Consider the following 26,594-nt stretch of genomic DNA (forward strand, 5'->3'; position numbering starts at 1 on the left):
TTTATATTACTTTAAAACCATCTATTATTCATTTATAAACATACTCTCATAAAAAAAATTAACAACTGCATTTAAATATTTATACCTTACTGATCTATAACCATAAAATGCACGCAATAATTATTTCATTAATCTCGCCAAATACCTTCGCAAATGGTCGCAAACATGCATTCTTCGTTCGAATTGACCCGTACCCTTCCGCTGATTGATTTGATTGATTGAGGTTTTCGCGGCTGGCAAACGCAAAAATTTGTGCGTTTGATTTCGATCCGAGTGAAAACTCAATTACAACTGGTTGCGTTGGAATGTGCGTAAATGTTGGAATGTTTTTTTTTCTCTGTTGCTACACACTGAAATCGGGATAATTATGTGAATAGTAATTGAATTGTGGCTTTCCTCCAACTGCTAATTGATTTGCGTTTGATTCGTGTGCTCTCCTCTCTCTTTTTATTAGCGCCATTTGATGTGGGCTCGCGGGTGGTTGACCAGGTGGTTCCAGTTGACCTCCCGCCAGTTGATGAGGTCGATTGTGATTGGAAGGGTGGATGGGTGGTGTTATTTATTGTCAACCACTTCGAAACACCACGTGGTGGTGGTGGCGGCCTCCGGGATGTGTCCCGAGTGGATGTGTGCCACGTGGCTGCCATAATTCAAATGAACGAATAGCGCGGTTGATTTGTCGTCGTTTTTGCCAGGTCCAGCTCGGCTTTGGCGATCGGTTTAGCGGTGATGGGGGTGGAGGTGACGGCCTGCAAAAATGAGGAAAAAAATGTTCGCTTAATTCAATTAATTATTTTTTGTTTTGGGATGTGTTTAGTTGGGTTGGGTTTGAGCATAAATTCATTTCCACCGCGTTGGGTTTCCCAGGGAAACTGCAACCAGCAGAGCGTTAGAACTGTCATGTGGGGAGGCAATTTATGAGTATGGCGATACGCTGGTGGTGCGAGAATAACATTGTGCCCAACAGGGATAGGTCAGAGAGATCATAAACTAGACTAATTTGCACATTAGCGAGATTCAATTATGAAATTTAGGTATTTGATTTCAAATTGTTGCAGAGTCATGGTTTTAATTGCGGTCTAAATATTAATCGAATTCAATCAAGTTTAGATCATTCATAGAAAAATAATCCTTCCGTCATAAATTGCTCAGATAGAAAAAAAACTAACTTAATCCACCTATGTGGTTGGAGCCTTCCTCACTCATTACCAACAATGGATGATTTGATGGGGTTGTACACAAATTTCATCTATTTTTTAGATCCGGAATAAAAAAGTACAAAAATGTCACTTAAGTGACCATATCTCGAGACAGGGTTGCCATATCTTCAATGTTTGGGACTCGTTGGAAAGGTCTTTTGATAACCTAACCAACGATGGGTCGGATGGTTGATCCGGATATAGTTTACATACTTTTAAGTGAGATCCGGCTACGAAAAGTACATAAATATCACTTAAGTGACCATATCTTGAGACAGGGTTGCCAGATCTTCAATGTTTTGGATTTGTTAGAAAGGTCTTTTGATAACCTATCCAAAAATGGGTCGGAAGGTGGATCCGGACAGAGTTTACATACATTTAAGTGAGATCCGGCTTCCAAAAAGTACATAAATATCACTTAAGTGACCATATCTCGAGACAGGGTTGCCAGATCTTCAATGTTGTGGACTCGTTGGAAAGGTCTTTTGATAACCTAACCAACGATGGGTCGGTTGGTGGACCCGGACATAGTTTACATACATTTAAGTGAGATCCGGCTACAAAAAGTACATAAATATCACTTAAGTGACCATATCTCGAGACAGGGTTGCCAGATCTTCAATGTTTTGGACTCGTTGGAAAGGTCTTTCGATAACCTATCCAACGATGGGTCGGATGGTGGATCCGGACATAGTTTACATACATTTAAGTGAGATCCAGATATATGTGAAAACACATTTTTATACATAACTTTTAAACTACTTATCGAAACTTCAATCTGTATAAAACTCGATCTATGGGACCCGAAACCAAGTCGAATGCAACAAGTTCGGGTCAAATCGGTTCAGCCAGTGCCGAGAAACATGAGCTAGTTTGTTGGTCACATACATACATACACACACACATACACACACACATACACACAGACATTTGTTCAGTTTTCGATTCTGAGTCGATATGTATACATGAAGGTGGGTCTTTGAGCTTTTAATAAAAAGATCATTTTTAGAGCAGGATTATAGCCTTACCTCAGTGAGGAAGGCAAAATGCTGACAGCTGGATCGTTCTCTACCTCATACGAAATCTGAAAAAGTTGCCCCGAAACCTCTTCGATTTGCGTGAAATTTTGTCTTTTGGTGTAATTTTGGTCAATAATCACGAATCCGAGGACCGTGTTTTGATATCTCGGTACGACCCCTCCCATTATTGAACATTCGAAAAAACACGTGTTTTTCAATAGTTTGCAGCCTGAAATGGTGATGATTATCGCGGTTCTACGAAAAAATGTTTTGAAAATGTTACTTTTTTGTTTTTCTTTGTTTCGTTGTTCGTGTCTGTCGCGGGTGACCTTGAACGGCCACCAACTTTTTCACAACTTTTTTTTTCGTAGAATCGCGTTTACTCGTTATGTTTACAAATAATGTCCTTATATTTATCCATCACAAAATTTTGTAATTGTCTGTTCTACAACTTTTCAAACAATTGTTACACTCTAAAAATCAATCCTGCAAAGTTAGAAAAAATATAAAACTTTAAAATTAAAATGTTTAGTTCTAAATGAAAAAAGTATGGCGATTGTCCACGATCCATACAAAAAAGTTTTTTTTTGTATGGACAATTGTCCACGAAGGGGGGGGGGGGGGTAACAGATTCCCAAAAAAGTGTCCACGTGGTTTATGGATGGTCCCTACTGGGAGGAGGGAGAGTCAGTGTCTGTTACGAAATGTTACGAAAACTTGAGGAGGGGAGGTGTGCTGAACAATTGTGCAACGTAACGCAAAATTTTCATAAAATTATTCATAAAAAAAAACATGCAAAAAGACCTTCTATTACGCGTTACAGGGGGTAGGAGGGGTTCCCTTTCTGGGATATTGCAGATTTGAAAAGTACATTAAATTTCCTTTAAAATGACATGTTTTAAAGAAATTAAAGTCGAGTTACGAATAATGACACTATTTTTGCATTTGTTTTTTTTTTATGAAAATACGTTTTACAAATCAGGCGTCCAATTTTAAACAAAAGTCTTTTTGACACCAAATTTCCAAACCATAATCATTACAGGTTTTTTTCGAATGTACAAAAATGGAAGGGGTCGGACCTCCCCCCCACACTTCGTCACGAGATATCGAAAAATGGAGCTCAAATTTGGGATCAGGGACAAATGTTACATACATTTCACGCAAATCGAAGAGGAGTCGAGGCAACTACTGTGTGAGTTGGCTGAGAATTACCCATGCACAAAATCTAAAAATTGCATATTACTGAACATTTATCAAATCCACAAAAAGATAATTTCCAATCCCCCTGCAAGTTAAATGAAAATAATTCATGATTATTAAGCAAGAGACGATTTATTCTCAACTTGTTGGTACACGCAAAGCGAACTAAGCAGTTCTCTCAGATTTCGGTCATTCGATTTTTTTTTGTATTTTTTAATCCGACTGAAACTTTTTTGGTGCCTTCGGTATGCCCAAAGAAGCCATTTCGCATCATTAGTTTGTCCATATAACTTTCCATACAAATTTGGCAGCTGTTCATACAAAAATTATGTATGAAAATTCAAAAAAATGTATCTTTTGTAGGATTTTTTTTATCGATTTGGTGTCTTCGGCAAAGTTGTAGGTATGGATATGGACTACACTGAAAAAAAAATGATACGCGGTGATTTTTTTTTGATGATTTTTTATTTAACATTTTGTCACTAAAACTTAATTTGCAAAAAAACAGTATTTTTATATTTTTTTTTCATTTTTTGATATGTTATAGAGGACATCAAATGCCAACTTTTCAGAAATTTTCAGGTTGTGCAAAAAAGTCTTTGAGCGAGTTATGAGTTTTTTAATCAATACTGATTTTTTCAAAAAATCGAAACATTAGTCGCAAAAAATTTTTAACTTCATTTTCGATTTAAAATTAAAATTTGCAATCAAAAAGTACTTAAGTGAAATTTTGATAAAGTGCACCGTTTTCAAGTTAAGGCCATTTTTATGCAACTTTTTTTAAAATAGTCGCAGTTTTTCATTATTTAAAATTAATGCACATGTTTGCCCACTATTGAAAAAAATATTTTTGAAAAGCTGAGAATATTCTCTATATTTTGCTTTTTTGAACTTTGTTGATACGACCCTCAGTTGCTGAGATATTGCCATGCAAAGGTTTAAAAACATGAAAATTGATGTTTTCTATGTCTCACCCATACAACCCACCGTTTTCTAATGTTGATATATCAGCAACTAATTGTCCAATTTACAATATTAAAAATGAAACATTCGAAAAAAATTTCGATCTTTTAAAAAAAATATCTTCAAAATTTTTAAACCAAGACTAACATTTAAAAAGTGCGTAATATACAACTTTACCGAAGATATCAAATCGATTAGAAAATTCCTTCAAAAGATACAGAATTTTGAATTTTCATAAATCGTCTTTGTATGGACAGCTGCCAAATTTGTATGGAAAATTATATGGACAAACTAATGATGCAAAATGGCTTCTTTGGGCATACCGTTTCAGTCGGATTAAAAAATACAAAAATTAAAATTCAAAAAAAAAAAAGACTTTTTTCGTAGAGAATTGCTCACATGCGAACATTTTTTTAACACCGAGTTGATTTACGGGTGCCACGATATCTCGAGATGGGATGGACCAAATTGGTTGAACTTTGGGGTGAAGACTCTCAAAACATAACCCATTTGCAGGTCGAAGGTCGATTGTGAAATTTTAGTATTTTTTAAATGCAAAAATAAAAATTAATCAATTTTTTTTTTGTATGAAAAACATGATATTTTTTCATGTTTTTTTAAAATAAACTTTTTGAAAATTGGCCTTCGGAACCAATTGAGCGAGTCTTTATCAAAATTTTGAGCTGATGTGGTCAAAGCCAAAAAAAAAAAAACAAAATCAAATTATTCGCTCTACAGCATTGCCTTGGCGTTCTCGATTGCGAGATTCCTACTCGAAACTAGGTGTCCGAAGGTTTGATTGTTGAGGCAATTGCAAACCTCTTTTTACACCTTAGCTTCCATCCACGGGATTCGAACTGACGACCTTTGGATTGTTAGTCCAACTGCCTACCAGCGACTCCACCGAGGCAGGACCCAGGGAGACGACTCCTACACCTGGACTGAGCTAACGACCTATCCTTTTTAGGTTAGTCCGGGGCCAACTTTTACTTCCCGTCCGACGGAAGGCGTGATCAGACAAATTTCGTCTCGAAAAATGCCACCGGGACCGTCTGGGATCGAACCCAGGCCGACTGGGTGAGAGGCAATCACGCTTACCCCTACACCACGGTTCCCGGCATGTGGTCAAAGTAGTGTTGAGATATCGATGCATCCATTTTTTAAAACTGCTAGCTTCAACATCTCGGCATGGCAAAATCAAATGTCTTCAAATTACTGGGTTAATATTTAAAAATCGATATTTTAATGCCCTTAAAACAGAATTAAAAAAAGTTCAAATGGGTGCTGATACCAACATTTGAAATTTTGTAACCCCTAAAAAATTTCAATTTTCTTGTTTCTTTTTCTTTTCAATGTCTCTTGGATATTTTATTGAAATTTTTCTGAACGTTTTGAAAAAAATGTTTTAAGGAATAGAGAATCATGGATAATATTTAAGAGCGAGATTTTCACCAATGTGTCACAAGTCGTATCGAGGTGCTTCGATGTGGATGAAAAATTCAAAGTTTGTTTGCCTATCCATGAGATGATCTCATGCCAAACATGAGAACTCTACGACAAAATTAAGTAGGGTGAAACGGCTATTGAAGTCGAAGGTATAAAAAAACATTTAAAAAACATCTTAAAATTGCTCGCATTTTCTTAAAACTTGATCAATTTTAATCCTCTTAAATGCATTCGAATGGTCCTTTGAAGCAATTTAAAATGTGTCATAAACATCCAAGATTGGTGTGGCTTTTTCTCACAGCTTTTTCAAATTATTGTTCAAAATTGATATTTCGAGAATCCCAATATCTTTTTGCAACTGCATCCAACACGCATACTCCTTAAGGTCAGAAGTTAGGGAATTTTATGGGCTTTAAGCTTACGGAATAAACTTTTTCTCCAATCGCAGTTTTTCTCATAGTTTTACGATTTTTCTATAACAAACTTTCTACACCGTTAACTTATACCCTGTAGGTAAAATATACGGCATTTTATGGGCTCAATTTTGACATATTCCGATTCTTTGAGAAATTCCACGTATGTTTAAAGTATAAAAGTTATAAAATTGAAAAAAGTTCGTTCTTAGATACGTCAAATGCTGTAGGGACCATCCACGCTCCATACAAAAAAGCTTTCATTTGTATGAAAACGTCCACGGGAGGGATATTTCCAAAAAAGTGTCCACGTGGTTTGTGGATGGTCCCGTATCAAATAGGCGATTACCCATTTCACCTCTAATCAAACAAATTGTTTAATAGTAGTTTAACACGAGTAGCAGCACGAGTGCTGAAAAAATCAAGTTTTGCAACGAGTTGCTTACACATTTTTTTTGCAATTCCGAAAAACGCTTCTTGAATGGAATTGTATGTCAAACGTTCATGTATTTAGTAAATTCACCGTTCTAAACAAAACAATATTGAAAACTGTTACTTTTCGATACTAGTGTTGAAAAGTTCAACTTTTCAGCATCCGTTTCAATGCTGATAAGTAGAACTTCTTTTCAGCACTGGTATTGAAAGTTATTAATTTTCCATTCTGTTATTTTTGGTAGGGAAAAGTAGGCCGTTTAATTTGCGGAATTGCAAAATTGTAGTTTATGCAACAAGTTGCAAAAAGAAGATTTTTTCAGCACGAGTCGTACATTTGTTCAACGAGGTTCACCGAGTTGGATAAATACGACGAGTGATGAAGAAATCAAGTTTTTCAACGAGTTCCATACAACATTTTATTGCAATTCCAAAAAACACCCTTTGAACAGAATTATAAGGGAAATGTCCATATATTTAGTCAATAAATCGTTTGAATAAAAAAAATATTGAAAAGTGTTACTTTTCCAAACAAGTGCTGAAAAGTTCAACTTTTCAGCATCCGTTTCAATGCTGATAAGTGGAACTACTTTTCAGCATTTGTTTTGAAAAGGGTTACTATTTGTTTCTGTTATTTTCGGTGGAGAGGCTTTTTCGTCGTTCAAGAATGACAGGAAAAGTAAGTAGGTTCACGACGGAATTGCAAAAAAAATATCATTCTTAGTGGCATTTTTTCAATCAAATTCACAATTCCAATTTGAAGTACATATCGAATTTTTTTTTCAATTGAATTAAAAATCTATTTTAAATCCTTTTCGTTCGTACAAAGGGTCATTGTACTCAGAATAACAATAATTCTCGTTGTGAACAATAATATTACCAAGTTAAGCTTTATTTTAGGACCCAGTTCATTGATATTTTGCTTATTTTCAGTAGAGGAATTCCAGCTCAAATCAGGAATTTTTCTGGTACTTTTGTACCCGACCCTCTCCGATTTCAATGAAAATTTGTAGACATGTTATCCTAGGCCTATATAAGTAATTTTTGTGTATATGGAGCCAATAGTACTCGAAAACAACATTTGAGCAATTCTCTGAGATTTCGGTCATTCGATTTTTTTTTTGTATTTTTTAATCCGGCTTAAACTTTTTTGGTGGAAATTTCTGAAAAGATGGCATTTTATGTCCTCTAAAACATATCAAAAAATAAAAAAAATTAAAAATAGTGTTTTTTTGCAAATCAAGTTTTAGTGACTAAAGTTAAATTAAAAATCACCAAATTTTTTTTTACCGTGTATCATTTTTTTCAGTGTAGTCCATATCCATACCTACAACTTTGTCGAAGACACCAAATCGATCAAAAAATTCCTTCAAAAGATACAAATTTTTGAATTTTCACATATCATTTTTGTATGGACAGCTGCCAAATTTGTATGGAAAATTATATGGACAAACCAATGATGCAAAATGGCTTCTTTGGGCATACCGAAAGCACCAAAAAAGTTTCAGCCGGATTAAAAAATACAAAAATTAAAATTAAAGAAAAAAGACCGATTCCGTAGAGAACTGCTCATTTGAGAAGGGCGTAAGGTATTTAAATATTTTTGTATTTTGTAATTTAAAAATTACTGAAGCCGTTGCATCGTATCAAAAATTGGTCAAAGACAAACTTGTAGGAAATTGGACGGGCTTTCTGAAAAAAATACACTGAAACAAAAATACACGCCACATCTATGAGATTTTTTAATTTTTAAGTCTAAAACTTAAATTTAAAGGTGATGTCACGATTTTTTTTCGTTCAAAATTTTTGAGGGAATAGCCTAAAATGTCACCAAAAGACTGACGAAAAATGCAGGATGGTATGTCTCTACTAAAAAAATACAAAAATCATTTACTAAAACAGTTTTTTTGAAAAGTGGTCTAATCGTCAAAATTTTTAAAAACCGGTAGTGGCAATCAATTCTCTAGACAATTTTACATAAAAGTCTCTATATTGACCATTGTCCTATGTCCATTCCTTGGGAAGATACAGCGGGTTTAAAAATAAAAATGTTGAAATAAAAACGATTTTTTTGTGGTTTTTAGCAATTTCTTTATGACAGACTTGGTTTTTCAGTCTCGTAAATATTCTTACCGGAAAGCTCGTCCAATTTCCCATAAGATTGCATTTGACAGCTTTTTGATTTGACTCGTTTTTATATTTACGTAAGCAAATTTACTATCCAGGTTTCTACCACACTGAAAAAAATATTCTATTTTCAGTTATTAGCAATGTAGTTAAGCTTATATCTGTAAGCCCTTACATCCAATTGAAATGCTGTCAAAGATAAACTTATGGGAAATTGGACGAGCTTTCCGGTAAAAATATTTACGAGACTGAAAAACCAAGTCTGTCATATAGAAATTGCCAAAAACCACAAAAAACTCGTTTTTTCAACATTTTTATTTTTAAAACCGCTGTATCTTCCCATAGAATGGACATAGGACAATGGTCAATATGGAGACTTTTATGTAAAATTGTCTGGAGAATCGATTGCCACTACCGGTCTTTAAAAATTTTGACGATTAGACCACTTTTCAAAAAAACTGGTTTAGTAAATGATTTTTGTATTTTTTTAGGATTTTTTCCTGCATTTTTCGTCAGTCTTTTAGTAACATTTTAGGCTATTCCTTCAAAAATATTGAACGAAAAAAAATTGTGACATCACCTTTAAATTTAAGTTTTAGACTTAAAAATAAAAAAATCTCATAGGTAGTAATTTTTGAATTACAAAATACAAAAATATTTAAATACCTTACGCCCTTCTCAAATGTTGTTTTCGAGTACTATTGGCTCCATATACACAAAAATGGCTTATATAGGCCTAGGATAACATGTCTACAAAGTTTCATTGAAATCGGAGAGGGTCGGGTACAAAAGTACCAGAAAAATTCCTGATTTGAGCTGGAATTGCTCAGTAGTAGTAAGATGCATAAGGTTTTTTTTAAAACTTTTTGCTTCATAATTTAAAAAAAAAAGCGTGCCTGCTTATGGCCCACCGCCAGTTCCGGCCGCTTCCCATTGGTGGCCAGCGCCACCTTTGCTCCCCGCGTCAGGTTCATCTTCTGCGCCTCGTAGCTGCGTCGCATCTGCAGTGCGCGCCGATGCTGCCACCGGAAGTACGCGTACGTTACGAATCCGATCAGGATCAGCGTCACCAGCAGGATGAGCAGAATCAGGTTGTTGTTGTGGGTTAGGAAGAACACCGGAACGCACCCCACCAGCAGCAGCAGGATGATGATGACGGAAAACAAGATGCCGACCTTGTAGCAGCCGTAGTGCTTTTCTGAAAAAGGAAAGGAAAGACATTTGCTTTGAATTAATTTTAATATTTTTTCGAAGAATTAAAAAAAAAATGCAACACTGTCTTGAAATATCGATATTCAAACTTTTAGATAAGATTAATTAGGCATTTGAAATTCCTTTCCGAAAGATTACAGAACCAGATTTAAGAGGAAAATTTGCTGTATTAACCAAGTATTAACATCGGTTCGAACAATGAGCAACTCGTTGTAAGTGTAATCAAACAAATATGAATCGGCTCTGCTTTTGAACGCCAGGCACGTTTTATTTGACAAAAAAAGTTTTTTTTTTGTTTTCGTCTTCCTTTTGGAAACAATAGTGCACAAATGTTTGGATCCAAGTAGCTCTGGAAGCGCACGTTGGGCACACAATCTGCAGGGAAGCGCCGCAGCAAAGTTTTCGGTCGAAGTAGGTCATTTATGGAAGAATCACGTGTCTAATCTTGCCGCAACGTGACAAACAGTGCATAAATGGAAATTGCGTTTTCTTTGGGGGGCCTTGGTGGGTTGGTTGGTTGGTTCGATGGGTGTCTTTGGAAATGGCTTCGGAATATTGAACGGCAAAGATCGTGACAAATGATGGTGTGCAGATTGGCCAGTTATTGTTTGTTTGTGTGTGAGAGTATGTGAAGGTGGGAGCGGGGGATAAAAATGTGGGATGGACACAGGAATTGAATTTAGGGAGGACTGAGTTGAATTCTGGAGTTTTTTTTGAAAAGGACCAATAAACCAAATTTTCAGTTTTTGCTTTTTGGATGTTTTTCAATACCCCTGACTCAAGGCGGTTCTAAAAACACCCAAAAAGCAAAAACTGGAAATTTGGTTTATTGGACCTTTTCAAAAAAAAACTCCAGAATTGATTATTTGTTAGAATAAAATTAAGTAACCTTTGGCTGATTAAGGTTAATGCAAGTCTTTAATGAAAAAGAATATTCATTTAAAACCAGTTGCCAAATATTTATTTAACTCTCCTCAAAGCTATACCCCAAATTGTTATACAAACAAACATAACGGTAATAAAAACACAGAGCTGTGTGGCCGTAATGGAAAAAATGGGTGATATATTAGTGTTGCAAATATTTTTGAAGAAAAAATGTTTTCAGAAATATAATTGAAAAGAAGCTATTTTCGATTGAAGTTGACAATAGAGATTATTTTAAATTATTTTTTACGAAACAATCTATGATATTTTGAAGAAAATGTTGACCAACCTTTGCCAAACCTCAAAAGATACAAATTTTTGTTAGAATATTAAGAAATGTATTGTTTCTCCAATTCATATTTTGCGCAATGCAGTTTTTTGTGTGAAAAGCCGAATTGAAAAAAGGGATTTTATTGACAGTTCAACATAAGATACAGATGTATGGACAGCTGAACTACTTTTGATTTTTCCTAAATTATTTTGTGATGAAAATGAGTATTTCTAAGTGTCACCTAATTAGCGTGTAATTTTGAACTGACGATATCTCCCGCCCGTGTGGATCAATCGGACCGCGCACTGGACTCACGATCCAGAGGTCGCCGGTTCGAATCCCGCGGCGGGCGCTCTAAAATTCTTTGTGTAAATATGGGTATTCGGCGCCGTCGCTCCGTGCCATACTTTCATACACTTAGGAGCCCAGGGCGGCGAAGTCCTTGTAGATAAAAGGAAGACACTAGTGGTTGGTACTTGCAATGGTGGCCGACAGCTATAAAGTCAACTTCGTTTTTCGTTTCGATATCTCCAAAACTATTGATTTGATTTTCAATGCAAAGAAATAAAAAAAGAAATTACAGGCTTAGGTTTCATTATTTGGATGAAAAAAGTGTAAAATACATTTTACACGCGTCCAGTTGCTTTCTAATAATAAATTTTCAAAATATCAATGTATTGAAGGATTTTTTTCTTGAAAATTTGAATTGTTTTCAAAGGAGTTCAAACAGGCTAAATATGATTATAAACGTAGGAAAATGCATTTCAATTGGTTTTCGGTTGATTAAACTTTAATTTTCATTAAAATTTTGAAGTTTTTAGAAAAAAAATGTTTTTGCCCCCTGATTATTCAGGCGACATAAACTTTTAAAAATATTTGCAACGGAAAAATGTTTTTTTTTTGGAAAATCCTAAGACACCCCCTCTTTAGATAAAAATAAGAAACTGTGCCAATTTTGAGCCAAATCGATTAAGCGTTTAGGGTCGCTTTGTGTCGCTGAAAAAAAATGTATAAGAAAAAGCAAAAGTTTTATTATTCCGTTAAAAGGTGGCGTTAAATGTGTCGGATCATTGTCAAGTGTAAGATTGTTAAGTAAAATTTAATGACAAACACTTTTGTCAAAGACCGCAAAATGATCCGAGTTAACCCTGGCGAGTTATTAATGATTTAACCTTCCCTTGGTACCGTCAGTGGGGGTGACTATGGATCAAAAAACGATACACCTCTCGTTATTTCTTAATAACAAAAACAATTTAAATTAAATCGAAAATCTTTCAACGTAGATTTGTTCTTAGATAGTTTACTAACGTTTTCCCAAAATATGGTGGATTTTGATGAACACTATCTTAAATGCCAATAGTTTGAAAATTGACCCAATCTCACCCCTTAGAGGGGGTGACATTGGGTCAAATGAAACTAAAATGATGCTCAAATACAACGATATGATAAAAACTAGTCATCCAACAGTGTTTCTTGTAGAGATTTTCAAACATTTGGGTAGTTTTCGAGCAATTCCAACAAAAAAAATATTAGAAAAATAATTTTTTAGAGGTCATTTTTGGCCAAAAACGTACCCCAACTTTAGACAGCTGCCAAAATAACAGAATTTGTTCTAGGAACGAGATTTTTTCAGCGAAGTCATCTTAGACCCAATGTCACCCCCACCGACGGTTTTAAAAAAAATCACACATAAGGTTTTGGGGTCCTTTTGGACCCTAAACTTTAAAAAAAATCGTCAAAAATAGGGTTTTTGACCGATTCCGTTTCTTTTGGTCACAATTGGAAGCTTAGAACGTGCCCTTTCCGAAACAGATTCTTGAAAACCGGAGTTGGTTCTCTGTGGCTACAACCGATTCCCAAGGCTAGGTTACCTACCAGTTCCGGAAATCCGGAACATCCGAAAAGTTCATGTTTTACTGTTTATCACGTATATGTGATACCAATAATCTCATGATAGTTGAAATTGATCCATAAAACTTACTAAAAACACAATATACGATTGCCAGAACCACTCTGGAGTGTTAGTGGCCACTTCCGGGTAACCTGGAATCGATTCCCGGGTACCCGATGAATGGCCAACTTGATTTTTTTTTGTTGAAAACCCATCATGTTGCATATCAAACTTCATGAAATTGAAAGATATGTCGGTTTCTCTCATATCCCGGAAGTGTCCCCAAGGGGCCACCGGTAACCGGTTCCAGATTAGCCAGGATGGCTCAGCGAACAACGGCATTACCGAAGATGGACATATCTTTCAATTTCATGAAGTTTGATGTACAACGTGATAGGTTTTCACCAAAAAAGTCAAGTTGGCCGTTCATCGGTTACCCGGCAACCGGTTCCAGGTTACCCGAAAGAGGTCACTAACACTCCAAAGTGATTCTGGCAATCGTGTTTTGTGTTTTTAGTAAGTTTTTTTTTTTTTTTTTTTTTTTTTTAATTTATATTTATTCAAATTTCTTTTCCATGTACATTCATTCAGTTAAAATATTATTGAGTGTCCAATCACAAACGATGACTTTTCACCTCAATTTTAAATACTAGCAACTTTCATTTATTCATGAAATATTGTAGCTTTCGCTATTCAGTGATTTCAAATGTAGGAGGTCCTACATGTACAAAAGGGAAAAGGGATACCTTAAAACTAACTTATAAACTATATAAAGAGCGGATCAATGCAGCTGAAGACTGCAATGATTTTTGTCGAAATGCATCAATTATCTTATTGGACATAACATCCAAAGTGTCAACTTCGGCTAATTGATGAAGTTCACTGGTGCTGAACCAGGAGGAAGTTTCAGAATCATTTTCAGAATTTTGTTCTGAATCCTCTGAAGTTTTTTCTTCCTGGTTAAGCAACAGCTTGTCCAGATCGGCACAGCATAAAGCATGGCAGGTCTGAAAATTTGTTTATAAATTAACAGTTTATTCTTGAGACAAAGTCTAGAATTCCTGTTTATAAGTGGATACAAACATTTAATATATTTGTTACATTTAACCTGGATACTTTCAATGTGATCCTTGTAAGTAAGGTTTTTGTCAAAAGCAAGTCCAAGATATTTCACTTGATCCTCCCACTTTAAATTTACCTCATTCATCTTTATAATGTGATGACTTTTGGTTTAAGAAAATCAGCCCTTGGTTTGTGAGGGAAAATAATAAGTTGAGTTTTTGCAGCATTTGGAGTAATTTTCCATTCTTTCAAATAAGAATTGAAAATATCCAAGCTTTTTGTAATCTTCTTGTGATGACACGAAGGCTTCTGCCTTTGGCGGAGATGCTTGTGTCATCAGCAAAAGTGATTTCTGACATCCTGGGGCAAATCAGGCAAGTCAGAAGTAAAAATATTGTATAAAATTGGACCCAAAATGCTTCCTTGAGGGACGCCAGCACGTACAGGTAGTTGATCAGATTTGCTATTCTGATAACATACCTGCAGAGTACGATCCGTCAAATAATTTTGAATAATTTTCACGATATAAATCGGAAAATTAAACCTTTTCAATTTCGCAATCAAACCTTTATGCCAAACACTGTCAAATGCTTTTTCTATGTCTAGAAGAGCAGCGCCAGTAGAATAGCCCTCAGATTTGTTGCTTCGAATTAAATTTGAAACTCTCAACAACTGATGAGTAGTTGAATGCCCAAGGCGAAATCCAAACTGCTCATCAGCGAAAATTGAATTTTCATTAATGTGCGTCATCATTCTATTAAGAATTATTCTTTCGAATAATTTACTAATAGATGAAAGCAAACTAATGGGCCGATAGCTTGAGGCTTCAGCAGGATTTTTATCCGGTTTCAAAATCGGAATTACTTTGGCATTTTTCCAACTACTGGGAAAATATGCCAAATCAAAACATTTGTTGAAAATTTTGACCAAGCTACTTAAAGTTGCTTCTGGTAATTTTTAATTAAAATGTAAAAATGCCATCCTCACCAGGGGCTTTCATATTTTTAAATTTTTTGATAATAGATTTTATTTCATTCAGATCCGTATTAAAAACTTCATCTGATGAAAATTCTTGTTCAACAATATTCTGAAATTCTATTGAAATTTGATTTTCAATAGGACTCAAAACATTCAAGTTGAAATTATGAGCACTCTCAAACTGCTGAGCAAGTTTTTGAGCTTTTTCCCCATTAGTTAATAGAATATTATCACCATCTTTTAAAGAAGGGATGGGTTTTGAGGTTTCTTAAGAACCTTTGAAAGTTTCCAAAAGGTTTGGAATAAGGTTTAATTTGTTCGACATCTCTTGCGAACTTTTCATTTCGCAGGAGAGTGAATCTGTGGTCAATAACCTTTTGCAAATCTTTTGAATTCGCTTCAGTGCAGGATCACGAGAACGTTGATACTGTCTTCGGCGAACATTTTTCAGACGAATCAGAAGCTGAAGATCGTCATCAATAATGGGAGAATCAAATTTGACTTGGACTTTAGGAATAGCAATATTCCTAGCATCCAAAATTGCATTAGTTAAAGATTCCAAGGCTGAATCAATATCAGCTTTGGTTTCTAAAACAAAATCATGATTTAAATTATTCTCAATATGATGCTGATACCTGTCCCAATTAGCTTTGTGGTAATTAAACACAGAACTATTGGGTCTGGTAACTGCTTCATGAGAAAGTGAAAAAGTTACTGGAAGATGATCAGAATCAAAATCAGCATGAGTCACTAAAGGACCACAATACTGACTTTGATTTGTCAACACCAAATCAATTGTTGATGGATTTCTAACAGAAGAAAAGCAAGTTGGCCCATTCGGGTATAAAACCGAATAAAGACCAGAAGTGCAATCTCTGAATAGAATTTTACCATTGGAATTTACTTTTGAATTATTCCAAGATTGGTGTTTGGCATTAAAATCACCGATGATCAAAAATCGAGATCTATGCCGAGTAAGTTTATTCAAATCCCCTTTGAAATAATTTTTATTTTCCCCAGTGCATTGGAATGGCAAATATGCAGCTGCAATCATAATTTTCCCAAAAGAAGTTTCAAGTTCAATGCCCAAACTTTCAATAACTTTTAACTTAAAGTCACGTAACGTGCTATAAGTCATACTACGGTGGATAACTATTGCAACTCCACCGCCATTTCGATTCATTCGGTTATTAGTTATAACTTTATAATCTGGATCACTTTTCAAATAAGTGCCAGTTTTTAAAATGTTTCGGTTATAACAGCAACATGCACGTTATGAACTCGTAAAAGTTGAAAAATTCATTTTCTTTCGCTTTTAAAGAGCGAGCATTAAAATTCATAATATTGATGGAATTACTTAGATCCATGATTAAACTTCAGGGTAAGAACAACATCATTCGCAAATTTTAATCCAATCTGGATTGCTTCCATCATGGATGTAGCATTACTCATTGTTTGAATCAAACCAAACAGTGAGTTTTGCAAAAAGTCATTTTTCAAACGTAACATCGCCGAGATCAGAAGATCCCAAAGCGTTGCCAGCAGAAAAATTTTCAAATGAGATTTGAGGTACCTGCCCAATTTCAGAAAGATTGGTAGAGGATTTAAAATTCGTGGATGAACCCGAAACGACGTTAGCATAAGAAATGCCATTGTTGTTACCTAACTTTTCCACGGTAGGGGTATTTCTAGAATTGTTCGAGTGAGACAGCACGAACGTTTGATTTAAAGATGCAGGTACAACCTGACTTTGAGAAAATTTCGGTTTGGATTTCGGCTGATGCTTAGCACGAGAATCCAAAACCTTTTTCTGATGGGGCAATCCCAGAAATTTGATTTGTGATTTCCACCACAATTTGCACATTTAAATTGGGTGACTTCTTTCACGGGACAATTGTCCTTGTCGTGAGAAGAATCCCCGCAAACCATGCATTTTGGAACCATGGCGCAATGATCAGTACCGTGACCGAATGCCTGGCAACGCCGGCACTGGGTCAGATTCTGGCCATTACCGCCATGTTTCTTAAAATGCTCCCACTTTACCCGTACATGGAACAAAAACTGAACTTTGTCCAAAAGTTTCAAATTGTTGATTTCATTTCTGTTGAAATGAATCAGATAAAATTGTGAAGTCAAACCAAAGCGAGAAATATTCCCGTTTGATTTTTTCTTCATTGGTATTACTTGGGATGGGGCAAAGCCAAGCAACACCTTAAGTTCGTTTTTGATCTCATCCACCGACAAGTCGTTGGAGAGACCTTTCAAGACCGCCTTGAATGGCCGAGCATTCTTGGTCTCATACGTGTAGAAATTGTGTTTGTGGTTTTTCAAATAACCAACAAAAGTTTGGTGATCTTGTAAAGATTCCGTCAACAAGCGACATTCTCCTCTTCGACCAAGCTGGAACGAAACTTTCAAATTGCAAGTTTCCTTGCAATTCTTCAGTTGCGTTCGAAAGCTGGCCAAATCGGAGACGGAAGTCACAACAATTGGCGGAGCCTTTACTCGTTTCTCGACGGCAGAAGGCTCAGTACGAGGAGAAGGTTCCTTGTCATCAGTTTCGGATAAAACACCGAAACTGTTTGTCAATGGAATTGGAGGATTGACCTCACATTCAGAATCAGAATCAGACCTCAGAAGAGGCTGTTTTCTTTTTCTGTTTCCGTTAGCCGGTTTAGCGTTCAAACGCTTCACCGACGTAACGACCAAATCTTCAGAAGATTTGCGTTTACCTTTGTTTTGACGCATTTTGCAAGCAAAGTTCTCTTAAAAGATGGCTTCGTTTGTAAAATACAACAAAATTTCAGGTGGGGTTAGTCTTGAAAAGACTGTTTAGAATTTTGGAAAATAACTCAGGTAGTCTTTAAAAAGACTGTGAATTTTGTTTTGAAATAACTCTGAGCTTAGGTATTAAAAAATACCGCAGCTCTAGTGTCCGTTCACCACGAAGGTTCGCAAGACACTGATTTTTTTAGTAAGTTTTATGGATCAATTTCAACTATCATGAGAGTATTTGTATCACATATACGTGTAAAACAGGAAAACATGAGCTATTCGGATGTTCCAGTTTCCGGAACGGGTACGTCACCTGGCCCTGGTATTAATATCTGTTGTCAAAGTACATGTAAATCCGGTTTTCAGGTCGGTTTCAGACCAAAAGAACCGGAATCGATCAAAAACTCGATTTTTGAAAAAAAAAATAAAGTTTGAGGTCGAAAAGGATATAGGATATAACTTCAACGATAAAAAGCAATCCTTAACCCAAAACCGATTTAACAATTTTCACAGTTAGGGTATTTGTCCTTATTTTGGGCCTACTAAGCCGAGCGCACTTTTTATTTGATGTATCCTCAAAGGCTGCTATAGGCAGCCTGGCTTGTATTTCATGAATAAGTTGGATTTTTAATGCTTATGCTTTTACTTAATCACATTTTTGACGAAAATACTTTATATTTCTGTATAAGCCCAAGAAACTAAAACATTTTTTGTCCCTATTTTGGGGATATTGCTTCTAGCATACGACCTTCATTGAGGCAGCTGAACGGTGCAAAACCGGGGCAGTGCAAAACCGAGGCGTGCAAAACTGAGGCATGACTGTACACACAAAGTTATACAAAATAAAATCCAAAAATAGTGGTCATTCTAGAGAGAGTTGGCCAATAAAGCTGATATTCTGAAAATAAATAGTTGATAAAATTAAATGAAACTCGAATTTTAATATGAAAATGTTTTTTTTTTCTAAATAGCATTTGAAAAAAAATATGACACAAGTTCATTGTGGAAGCATTTTTATTTAAACAGGATAGCATAGATCAGAGAAAGGTTGGAGATAAGTCATACGTTTTTTCCTCAGTCAGCTGTATGAGTTCAATTTTTGATCATAACTTCAGTGAAAATATGAATAAATTAAACTCAATTGACGGAAAAAATATATAACGCACAATTCAAAAATTCTGTTCTCCATTCAGTTCTGAGTCATCCTCGTTAGTATTTTCCTAATTCTGCCTGTCACACGGCACACTGACTGTTCTAAGGGAGATGTTGTTGTACACACTATTATGCTAATCAATTGACCTCTTTTTATTGCGTTCGTTTATGCAGATGCCATAATGTTTTGCTGAGCGAAAAATAAATGAGAGCAACATATGTGGGAACCCAAAGTTGGCAGGAATCAACCGCAGTAGATTGAGACCGTGTCTACTAGTCTAGAATGGAGGGTGCGAGCGGGATTAGACACGGAGGGGCAAGGTCGAAGATCGTCTTTTGCTGAGCTTGTTATTACTGCTCTCTTTCATAGTTGAAGAAGCAGGTTGCAGGGTTGAAGTTGTTAGAATCTAGATAAAATGGTGTAACTGGGCAAGCTATCCATTTTTCAATATTTAATCCAATTTTACGAATCTTCAATTTCAGGTATTGACATGATTACTACTCATTATCGTCACTACAGTTATCTCAACATTATCCACGATCAAGTGTCACCCCTTGAAGAAATCGAACTCTCTAGTTTATGCATTATACCGACGTATTGAAAAGTGTGTGCAAGAAGACGCCAAGCCTCGTTGAGCTAACGAGCCCCAAGCCCAAGATGATGACGACAGGAAGTTGATGCACACATACACAGACACAGACAATCATACGCACCACATGTTCGATCGCAATAACAAGCAAGAAGAAGCCGCATTCGAAGGAACGCAAGACCGAGAGAGCCTAACTGGCGTTTGGATGGAATATTCCGTATAACCAACCGGAACATTTTGAAAACCGTAGGTTAAGTTTGATTTGAATAATCTTATGTAAAAATATATAGAAAAATGAGTACAAAATCATTATTTTTGATCATAACACAAAAGAACATAGTTTTGAAGATTTAAAATTTAAATTGAACAATTTTTTAAATAAAATCACCAAGGTGTGAAACTGTTTTCAAAGAGAAAAAAATATGATAGCTATTTGTCTGGCAAAATTGTTGGTATTGCAAATGAGAATTGAAAAAAATATAAACACATCTAAACCAATATTTTTATGCAAAAGAAAAAAAAAAATCAATACTTAAAAAAACTCCTTTTCAAGTTTTATATTTCCAAAAAAATACAAGTTGTGTTTTATGATGCTGAACAAAAAAACTGTTGGTTTCAGAATATGGCCTAAGAAGCATTAGCCCAATTTTCGTTAGGGACCATCCATAAACCACGTAGACCCTTTTTTGAAATCTCGGTTTTATCAGTCTTATCAGTTTTTTTTTTTTCGATAAAACCGGCAAGTTAAGTTTGAGAACCGAATCGGTATCAAATAAAGCTACAATTTACGAAAAAAAATCCTCTTGATCTTGGGCATTTCTAGAAAAGAGGTCGCAGAATACCTTCCCAACATATAACATTTAACTTGTTTTTAGATCATTTAATCTAATCTAACTAACTTGTTTTTAGATAATTTATGAACATTTAATAAAAAAAAAACATGTATAAATCTCACTATGCTTTAAAAATGCTTCGATTTAAAAATGTTGAAAAAAAGAGCCACTCATTTTAATGAGCGAACAAAAAATAGCTGCTCCTAAAAAAGAGCGGTTTTGACCACCTTTACAAATAATCGTTATTTTTCATGCATCTGACTTGGTTTAAACTTGCGGATCTTTTTTTATTTATTTAAATTTGAACAATAATCCTCTAAAAAAACAGAATGTTTTTGCTCTTTTCAATAAAAATAATTTTAAGATTTTTTAATGAAAAATAACTTTTTGAAGAGGCTTATTTTTGATATTTTCAAATTAAGAGTTTTTTTTATTATATACACATTGCAGGGAAATTTTCTCTTTGCAGGGTGATTTTCCTAAATAAATTGTTTTTAAACTGAACTGAACTGAACATTTCTGGAGTTTTTTTTTTTGAAAAGGTCCAACAAACCAAATTTCCAGTTTTTGCTTTTTGGGTGTTTTTGAAACCGCCAAAACCGTCAGGGGTAAAAAACACCCAAAAAGCAAAAAACTGAAAATTTGGTTTATTGGACCTTTAAAAAAAACTACAGATATCTTGTCAAAATTCACTTTTAAATGCCTATAACTTAAAAACGGTGCCCTTTATCAAATAAAATGTGTAAAATAATGTTCAATATCAAATTTATTTTGCATGCGCAAATGATTTTGAAATTTAGTATAATAAAATTTTGGATTAATCCAATCATCAGATTTTGTATCATCTTTTTTACGTCCTCTGAAACATATAAAAAATCTCGAAAATTTTAAAACACACGCAACGATGCCACATTATTTTATGGGAGATCTATATTTTCCTGAAAATAAATCTGTATTTGAGCTGTATCATGTCGAATGCGAAATTTATAACAGCAGATTTGAGCTTTTTGAGTGATATTAAAGCATGATTTAATTACTAAATTGTTGATTTTTTTTAAACACAACAATTATTTTTAAATCTTAATATATAATATTATAAACAGATATTTGTTGTTTTTGGGGTTGAAAAATCTGTAAAAAAAAACATTTGGCATGGCTTAATACGAATGGGTCTCTATGATTTCCTATGCCCTGTCGGAGATTCTGGACTGGTACCTTCAGATCTTTACACCTTGCCTCTACCACTGAGCCACGGATGATTTGATGAATGGGCAAATGGTTGCGCTGAACTGTTTCTAAGGATTTTTGATTTCAATATTATTCTTAGCACACAAATTGGGCTAAGTCACATGTTGCAACAATGGAACCAATAAGTTTTCAATATGTTTCGATTACAAAACGAAATGGATTGTTGCAAAGTTGTTTTCAATTCGAAAGGTTTGCAACATTGCAACGTATTGTTGCTAAAATGTCATTTTTGCAATTCCGTCGTGAAACTTTTTTTTTACTTTTCCTGTCATTCTTGAACGACGAAATAGCCTACTTTTCTGTACCAAAAATAACAGAATCGAATAGCAACACTTTTCAAAATAAATGCTGAAAAGTTCTACTTTTCAGCACTGTTATTAGTGCTGAAAAATTGAATTTTTCAGCATTTGTTTCGAAAAGTAATACTTTTCAATATTTGTTTTGATTTGAACGATTTACTCACAAAATACATGAACATTTTACTTTAAATTTCACTCAAAGGGTGTTTTTCGGAATTGCAAAAAATGTTGTATGGAACTCGTTGCAAAACTTGATTTTTTCAGCACTCGTCGTATTTTTCCAACTCGGTAGGTGAACCTCGTTGCATAAATGTACGAGTCGTGCTGAACAAACTTCTTTTTGCAACTTGTTGCATAAACTACTATTTCTTTAAATCACCAAATTTATATGCAATTTCAGAAGGACAAGTTCGATATAAAATATGAAAACTTTTGATTCATGCTTCGAATTCAGCTCAAAATCAAATATAAATCAATCATTTTATAAGCAAAACTAGTTTCAACGAATTTGATGCAAAATTTTGACTTTTTAACCATTTTACCTAAAATTTATATGTATTTTGTTAAAAAGCTTATAAACTTAGTTAACTAAATAAAAAAATATTTTTTTCTACAAAAACTATAGTAGCAACCTTATTGATGATAGATTTGACGTACACAAAAAAATTGAACACTTTAAATCTTTAAGTCACCCGAAATTCAAAAAAAAATTGAACGCATCAAATTTTTTCATCAAAAAAAATCAAACCATCCACATTAACGACCCCCGGGTCTTTTGTGGTCTCTATTGCAAGTTTCTGCTCGAACCTAGGAGTCCAAAAGCTTGAATGGGGAGAGCACCCAAACCTCTTTTACTCCAAGGAACCTTCCACCCCAGTGTTTGAACTGACGACCTTTGGATTGCGAGTCCAACCGCCGCCAGCGATTCCACCGGAGTAGGCTTGGTTTGGTGTGTTGTTTGTACTTATGACATGGAGACGACGCCTACACCTGGAATGACTTAACGGCCTAACAACCAAGGCCGGGACCGACATTTTACTTCCTCATCCGATGGAAGGTTGCAGCAGATGGGAATCGAACCCAGAATCATCCGCTTACAAAGCGGACAGCGTAACCATTCGGCCACGTACTGCCACACAATTTTTCATACACCATTGAAATTATTATTTTTTAAATAGTGCAGGGACCTTGTGTGACCTACCCAACTATTTGTTTTAAAAATAATAGTCTTGAGATAAACCTTACCAGTTGGAAAATACTCCAAAAATAAAATGATGTATGTAACTCAATGTAACTCAATGTAACTCCGGTTTACTGTAGCAATTTTGCATGGCCTTGTTTGGAAAAACGAATGATGCAAAAATGGCTTCTGTTGGCATACCGAATAGATGGACAAACTTTCTTTTGAATAAAAAAAAAAACAAAATTAAAAATCTTGACGAAAACTGCGAAATTCTATAGAATTACTCACAAGCATTCTTACAAGCATTAATAAATAGTATTGAAGAATTTGTTAATTTTCAGCAAGCACAGAACTTTAAACCAAAATGTTCAGTGTAACCCCACCCTGCGGTACATTCGAGCCCAGAAATGATGCTGATTTCGCTTTTCTTCGTACGGGCTGGGACGTGGAGAAGCCCAAGGAGCTCAACATTTGCCGTGATTATGCTGATGCCGCTGACAAACTGGATTAGGTTAGTGTATAGAGAAGCGTACCCTGCTGGGCTGAGCTAGGCTGAGGCTGAGGCTGCAAGTATGTATGCATATGCCGATCCTGTACACTGAATTTCCCTCCAGAAACAACCTCCCCCCGACTACAGGCAGAGATGATGGTCCAAAAAGGTTCCCCGGGTGCTATCAATCAGATTCGCATTACATTATCTTTTCGCCGAGTCGTGCAGGAATCGTACTCCTGCCTCCTTCTTCCGGCTGCTGCTGCTGGGATTGGAACTGATGTGACTGCAAAATGAAGCAAAAAACTGGAGCGGAAATTGAACCGAACAGGGGAAGATAATTTTTCATTTCACTGACTAACTCTGCTGATATCGGAGCAATTACGTGTGTAATTAGCCGGATGGAAACTGGGTCAAATGATGTCGCTTGATGTGAGAGCACTATGTAGTTTTGTGAAAATAATTAGTGTTAGGAATGTAATGACTTAAATCCAAAAATCTGCAGAGTTCGGTATACTTAGAACTGTTCTAAAAGTGGAACATAAATTCAAAACACTAAAATGCGAACAACGCCACATTTCTCAACTGCATAGTTTGCTAGTAAGTTAATACCAACCTGTTACATTTCCTCCGTCCTGGCCGTAAGGGTAGCGGGATCCATTTTCTCCACGTGTTGTCCCACTGCCGCTGTCCCCACTACCACTGCCGTCACCACGAGAACAGCAGGAACATGCCATTCCTTACACACTATAATTGCACGTTTGTGGTCCCCAAACTTTGTAACTTGTACGACTTCTGCTGGCTTGTTCCGGTGGATTACAATAATTGTACACCGAGCCTCTTCTTGGCGGTTCTACGTGTTTGCTGGACAATTAATCTCCTATAGCCAGCCCCGCACAGTTCACCGGAGTGCAGCTGGGAATGCGGTTGAGTCCGCGACGACGGCGGTTGCAATTTCTGCTTGGCTAATCACGACACCGGTGCTAAACTATGACAACATTCCATTCCACACTGGACATTCTTTCACCTGTCTCGGACGATGATGGCCAACACCTAGCGTGCAGATTTGTGCTGATGATCGGTTGACCAGAACGGCGGCAGCGGCGCGTGGTGGCCGTGCTTCATTATCACATTGCAGTAGAACACCGGTTAGCACACACACGCTATAGAATCAGCTCTATTCAAATGATCCGTTTTCTGTTTATAATTACAGGTCTATTGTGGGATACACTGGTTTGCAAAAAGATGTGTTTTAACTTATGTTTAGATTAAAATATATACTAACACATTGTTGATTTATTTTATAAAATGTAGTCAATTTATTTTCATATTTTTAGCAAGTAATTTTACGAATCGAGTTCAAAATTTTAAAATTGCAAATATATAATTTTTAATTACTGTTTCAATTTAATTTGTTTTGTGTCTATTTCAATTTAATTTTAAATTTAATTTAAATTTGCATGAAAAATTATGTTCACACTTGATTTAAAAAATGAAGTTTCATATCAATTTTGCAAGTAGAGCAGTTCTCTCAGATTGCGGTCAACCGATTTTTTTTTGTATTTTTAAATCGGACTAAAATTTGTTTTGGTGCCTTCGGTATGCCCAAAGAAGCCATTTTGCATTATTAGTTTGTCCATATAATTTTCCATACAAATTTGGCAGCTGTCCATACAAAAATGATGCATGAAAATTCAAAATCTGTATTTTTTAAAGGAATTTTTTGATCGATTTGGTGTCTTCAGCAAAGTTATAGGTATGGATACGGACTACACTGGTAAGAAATTATACACGTAAAAAAAATTGTTTATTTTTTATTTAACTTTTTGTCTCTTTAACTTGATTTGCAAAAAAAAAACACTATTTTTAATTTTCTTTATTTTTTATATGTTTAGGAGGACATCAAATGGCAACTTTTCAGAAATTTCCAGGTTGTGCAAAAAATCTTTGAGCGAGTTATGAATTTTCGAATCAATACTGATTTTTTCAAAAAATCAAAAAATCGGCCGCAAACATTTTTGAACTTCATGTTTCGATGTAAAATCAAATTTGCAATCAAAAAGTACGTTAGTGAAATTTTGATAAAGTGCATCGTTTTCAAGTTAAATCCATTTTTAGGTGACTTTTTAAGATAGTCGCAGTTTTTCATTTTTGAAAATTAGTGCCCATGTTTGCCCACCTTTTTTTGAAAAGCTGAGACAATTCTCTATATTTTGCTCTTTTAAAATTTGTTGATTCGACCCTTAGTTGCTGAGATATTGCCATGCAAGGTTTAAAAAAATGAAAATTGATGTTTTCCAAGTCTCACCTAAACAACCCACCATTTTCTAACGTCGATATCTCAGCAACTAATGGTTCGATTTACAATGTTAAAATATGAAACATTCGGTAAATTTTCAAAAACAATATTTTTATTTTTTTAAACCAAGACTAACATTTTTAAGGGCGTAATATTGAATGTTTGGCCCAATTAAATTGTTAGCCAAGATTTAAATTTTATGAAAATATTTTTTTCGAAAAGATCGGAAAATTTCCTGAATGTTTCATATTTTAACATTGTAAATGGAATCACTAGCTGCTGAGATAACGACGTTAGAAAACGGTGGGTTGTTTGGGTGAGACTTGGAAAACATCAAATTTTCTGTTTTTAAACCTTTGCATGGCAATATCTCAGCAACTAAGGGTCGTATCAACAAATTTTAAAAAAGCAAAATATAGAGAATTTTCTCAGCTTTTCGATTATTTTTTTCAAAAGTGGGGAAACATGCGCACTAATTCAAAAAAATAAAAAAACTGCGACCTTTTTTCAAAAAAGTCACCTAAAAATGGATTTAATTTGAAAACGGTGCACTTTATTAAAATTTCACTGGAGTACTTTTTGATTGCA

The 26,594-nt window shown here is 35.1% G+C and overlaps 1 protein-coding gene across 9 annotated transcripts in view; it reads right to left on the reverse strand.

The window, feature by feature from the left end:
* Positions 1 to 26,594, reverse strand: part of LOC6045852 — a 32,285-nt gene continuing 5,691 nt past the window's right edge. For 4 of the 9 annotated variants that reach the window (XM_038256719.1, XM_038256718.1, XM_038256717.1 and 1 more), the window contains exons 2-4: positions 24,324 to 24,937; positions 9,696 to 9,997; positions 1 to 749 (exon numbers count right to left, since the gene is read on the reverse strand). In XM_038256719.1, coding sequence (XP_038112647.1) covers positions 651 to 749; positions 9,696 to 9,997; positions 24,324 to 24,444 — 522 coding nt within the window. In that variant the 5' untranslated portion in view covers positions 24,445 to 24,937 and the 3' untranslated portion in view covers positions 1 to 650. The remainder of the gene's footprint in view (positions 750 to 9,695; positions 9,998 to 24,323; positions 24,938 to 26,594) is intronic. The other 5 variants (XM_038256722.1, XM_038256721.1, XM_001863104.2 and 2 more) reach the window with 2 other exon arrangements.

The sequence above is a fragment of the Culex quinquefasciatus genome, chromosome 2 (genome assembly GCF_015732765.1).
Source record: "Culex quinquefasciatus strain JHB chromosome 2, VPISU_Cqui_1.0_pri_paternal, whole genome shotgun sequence".
Lineage (NCBI taxonomy): Eukaryota > Metazoa > Arthropoda > Insecta > Diptera > Culicidae > Culex > Culex quinquefasciatus.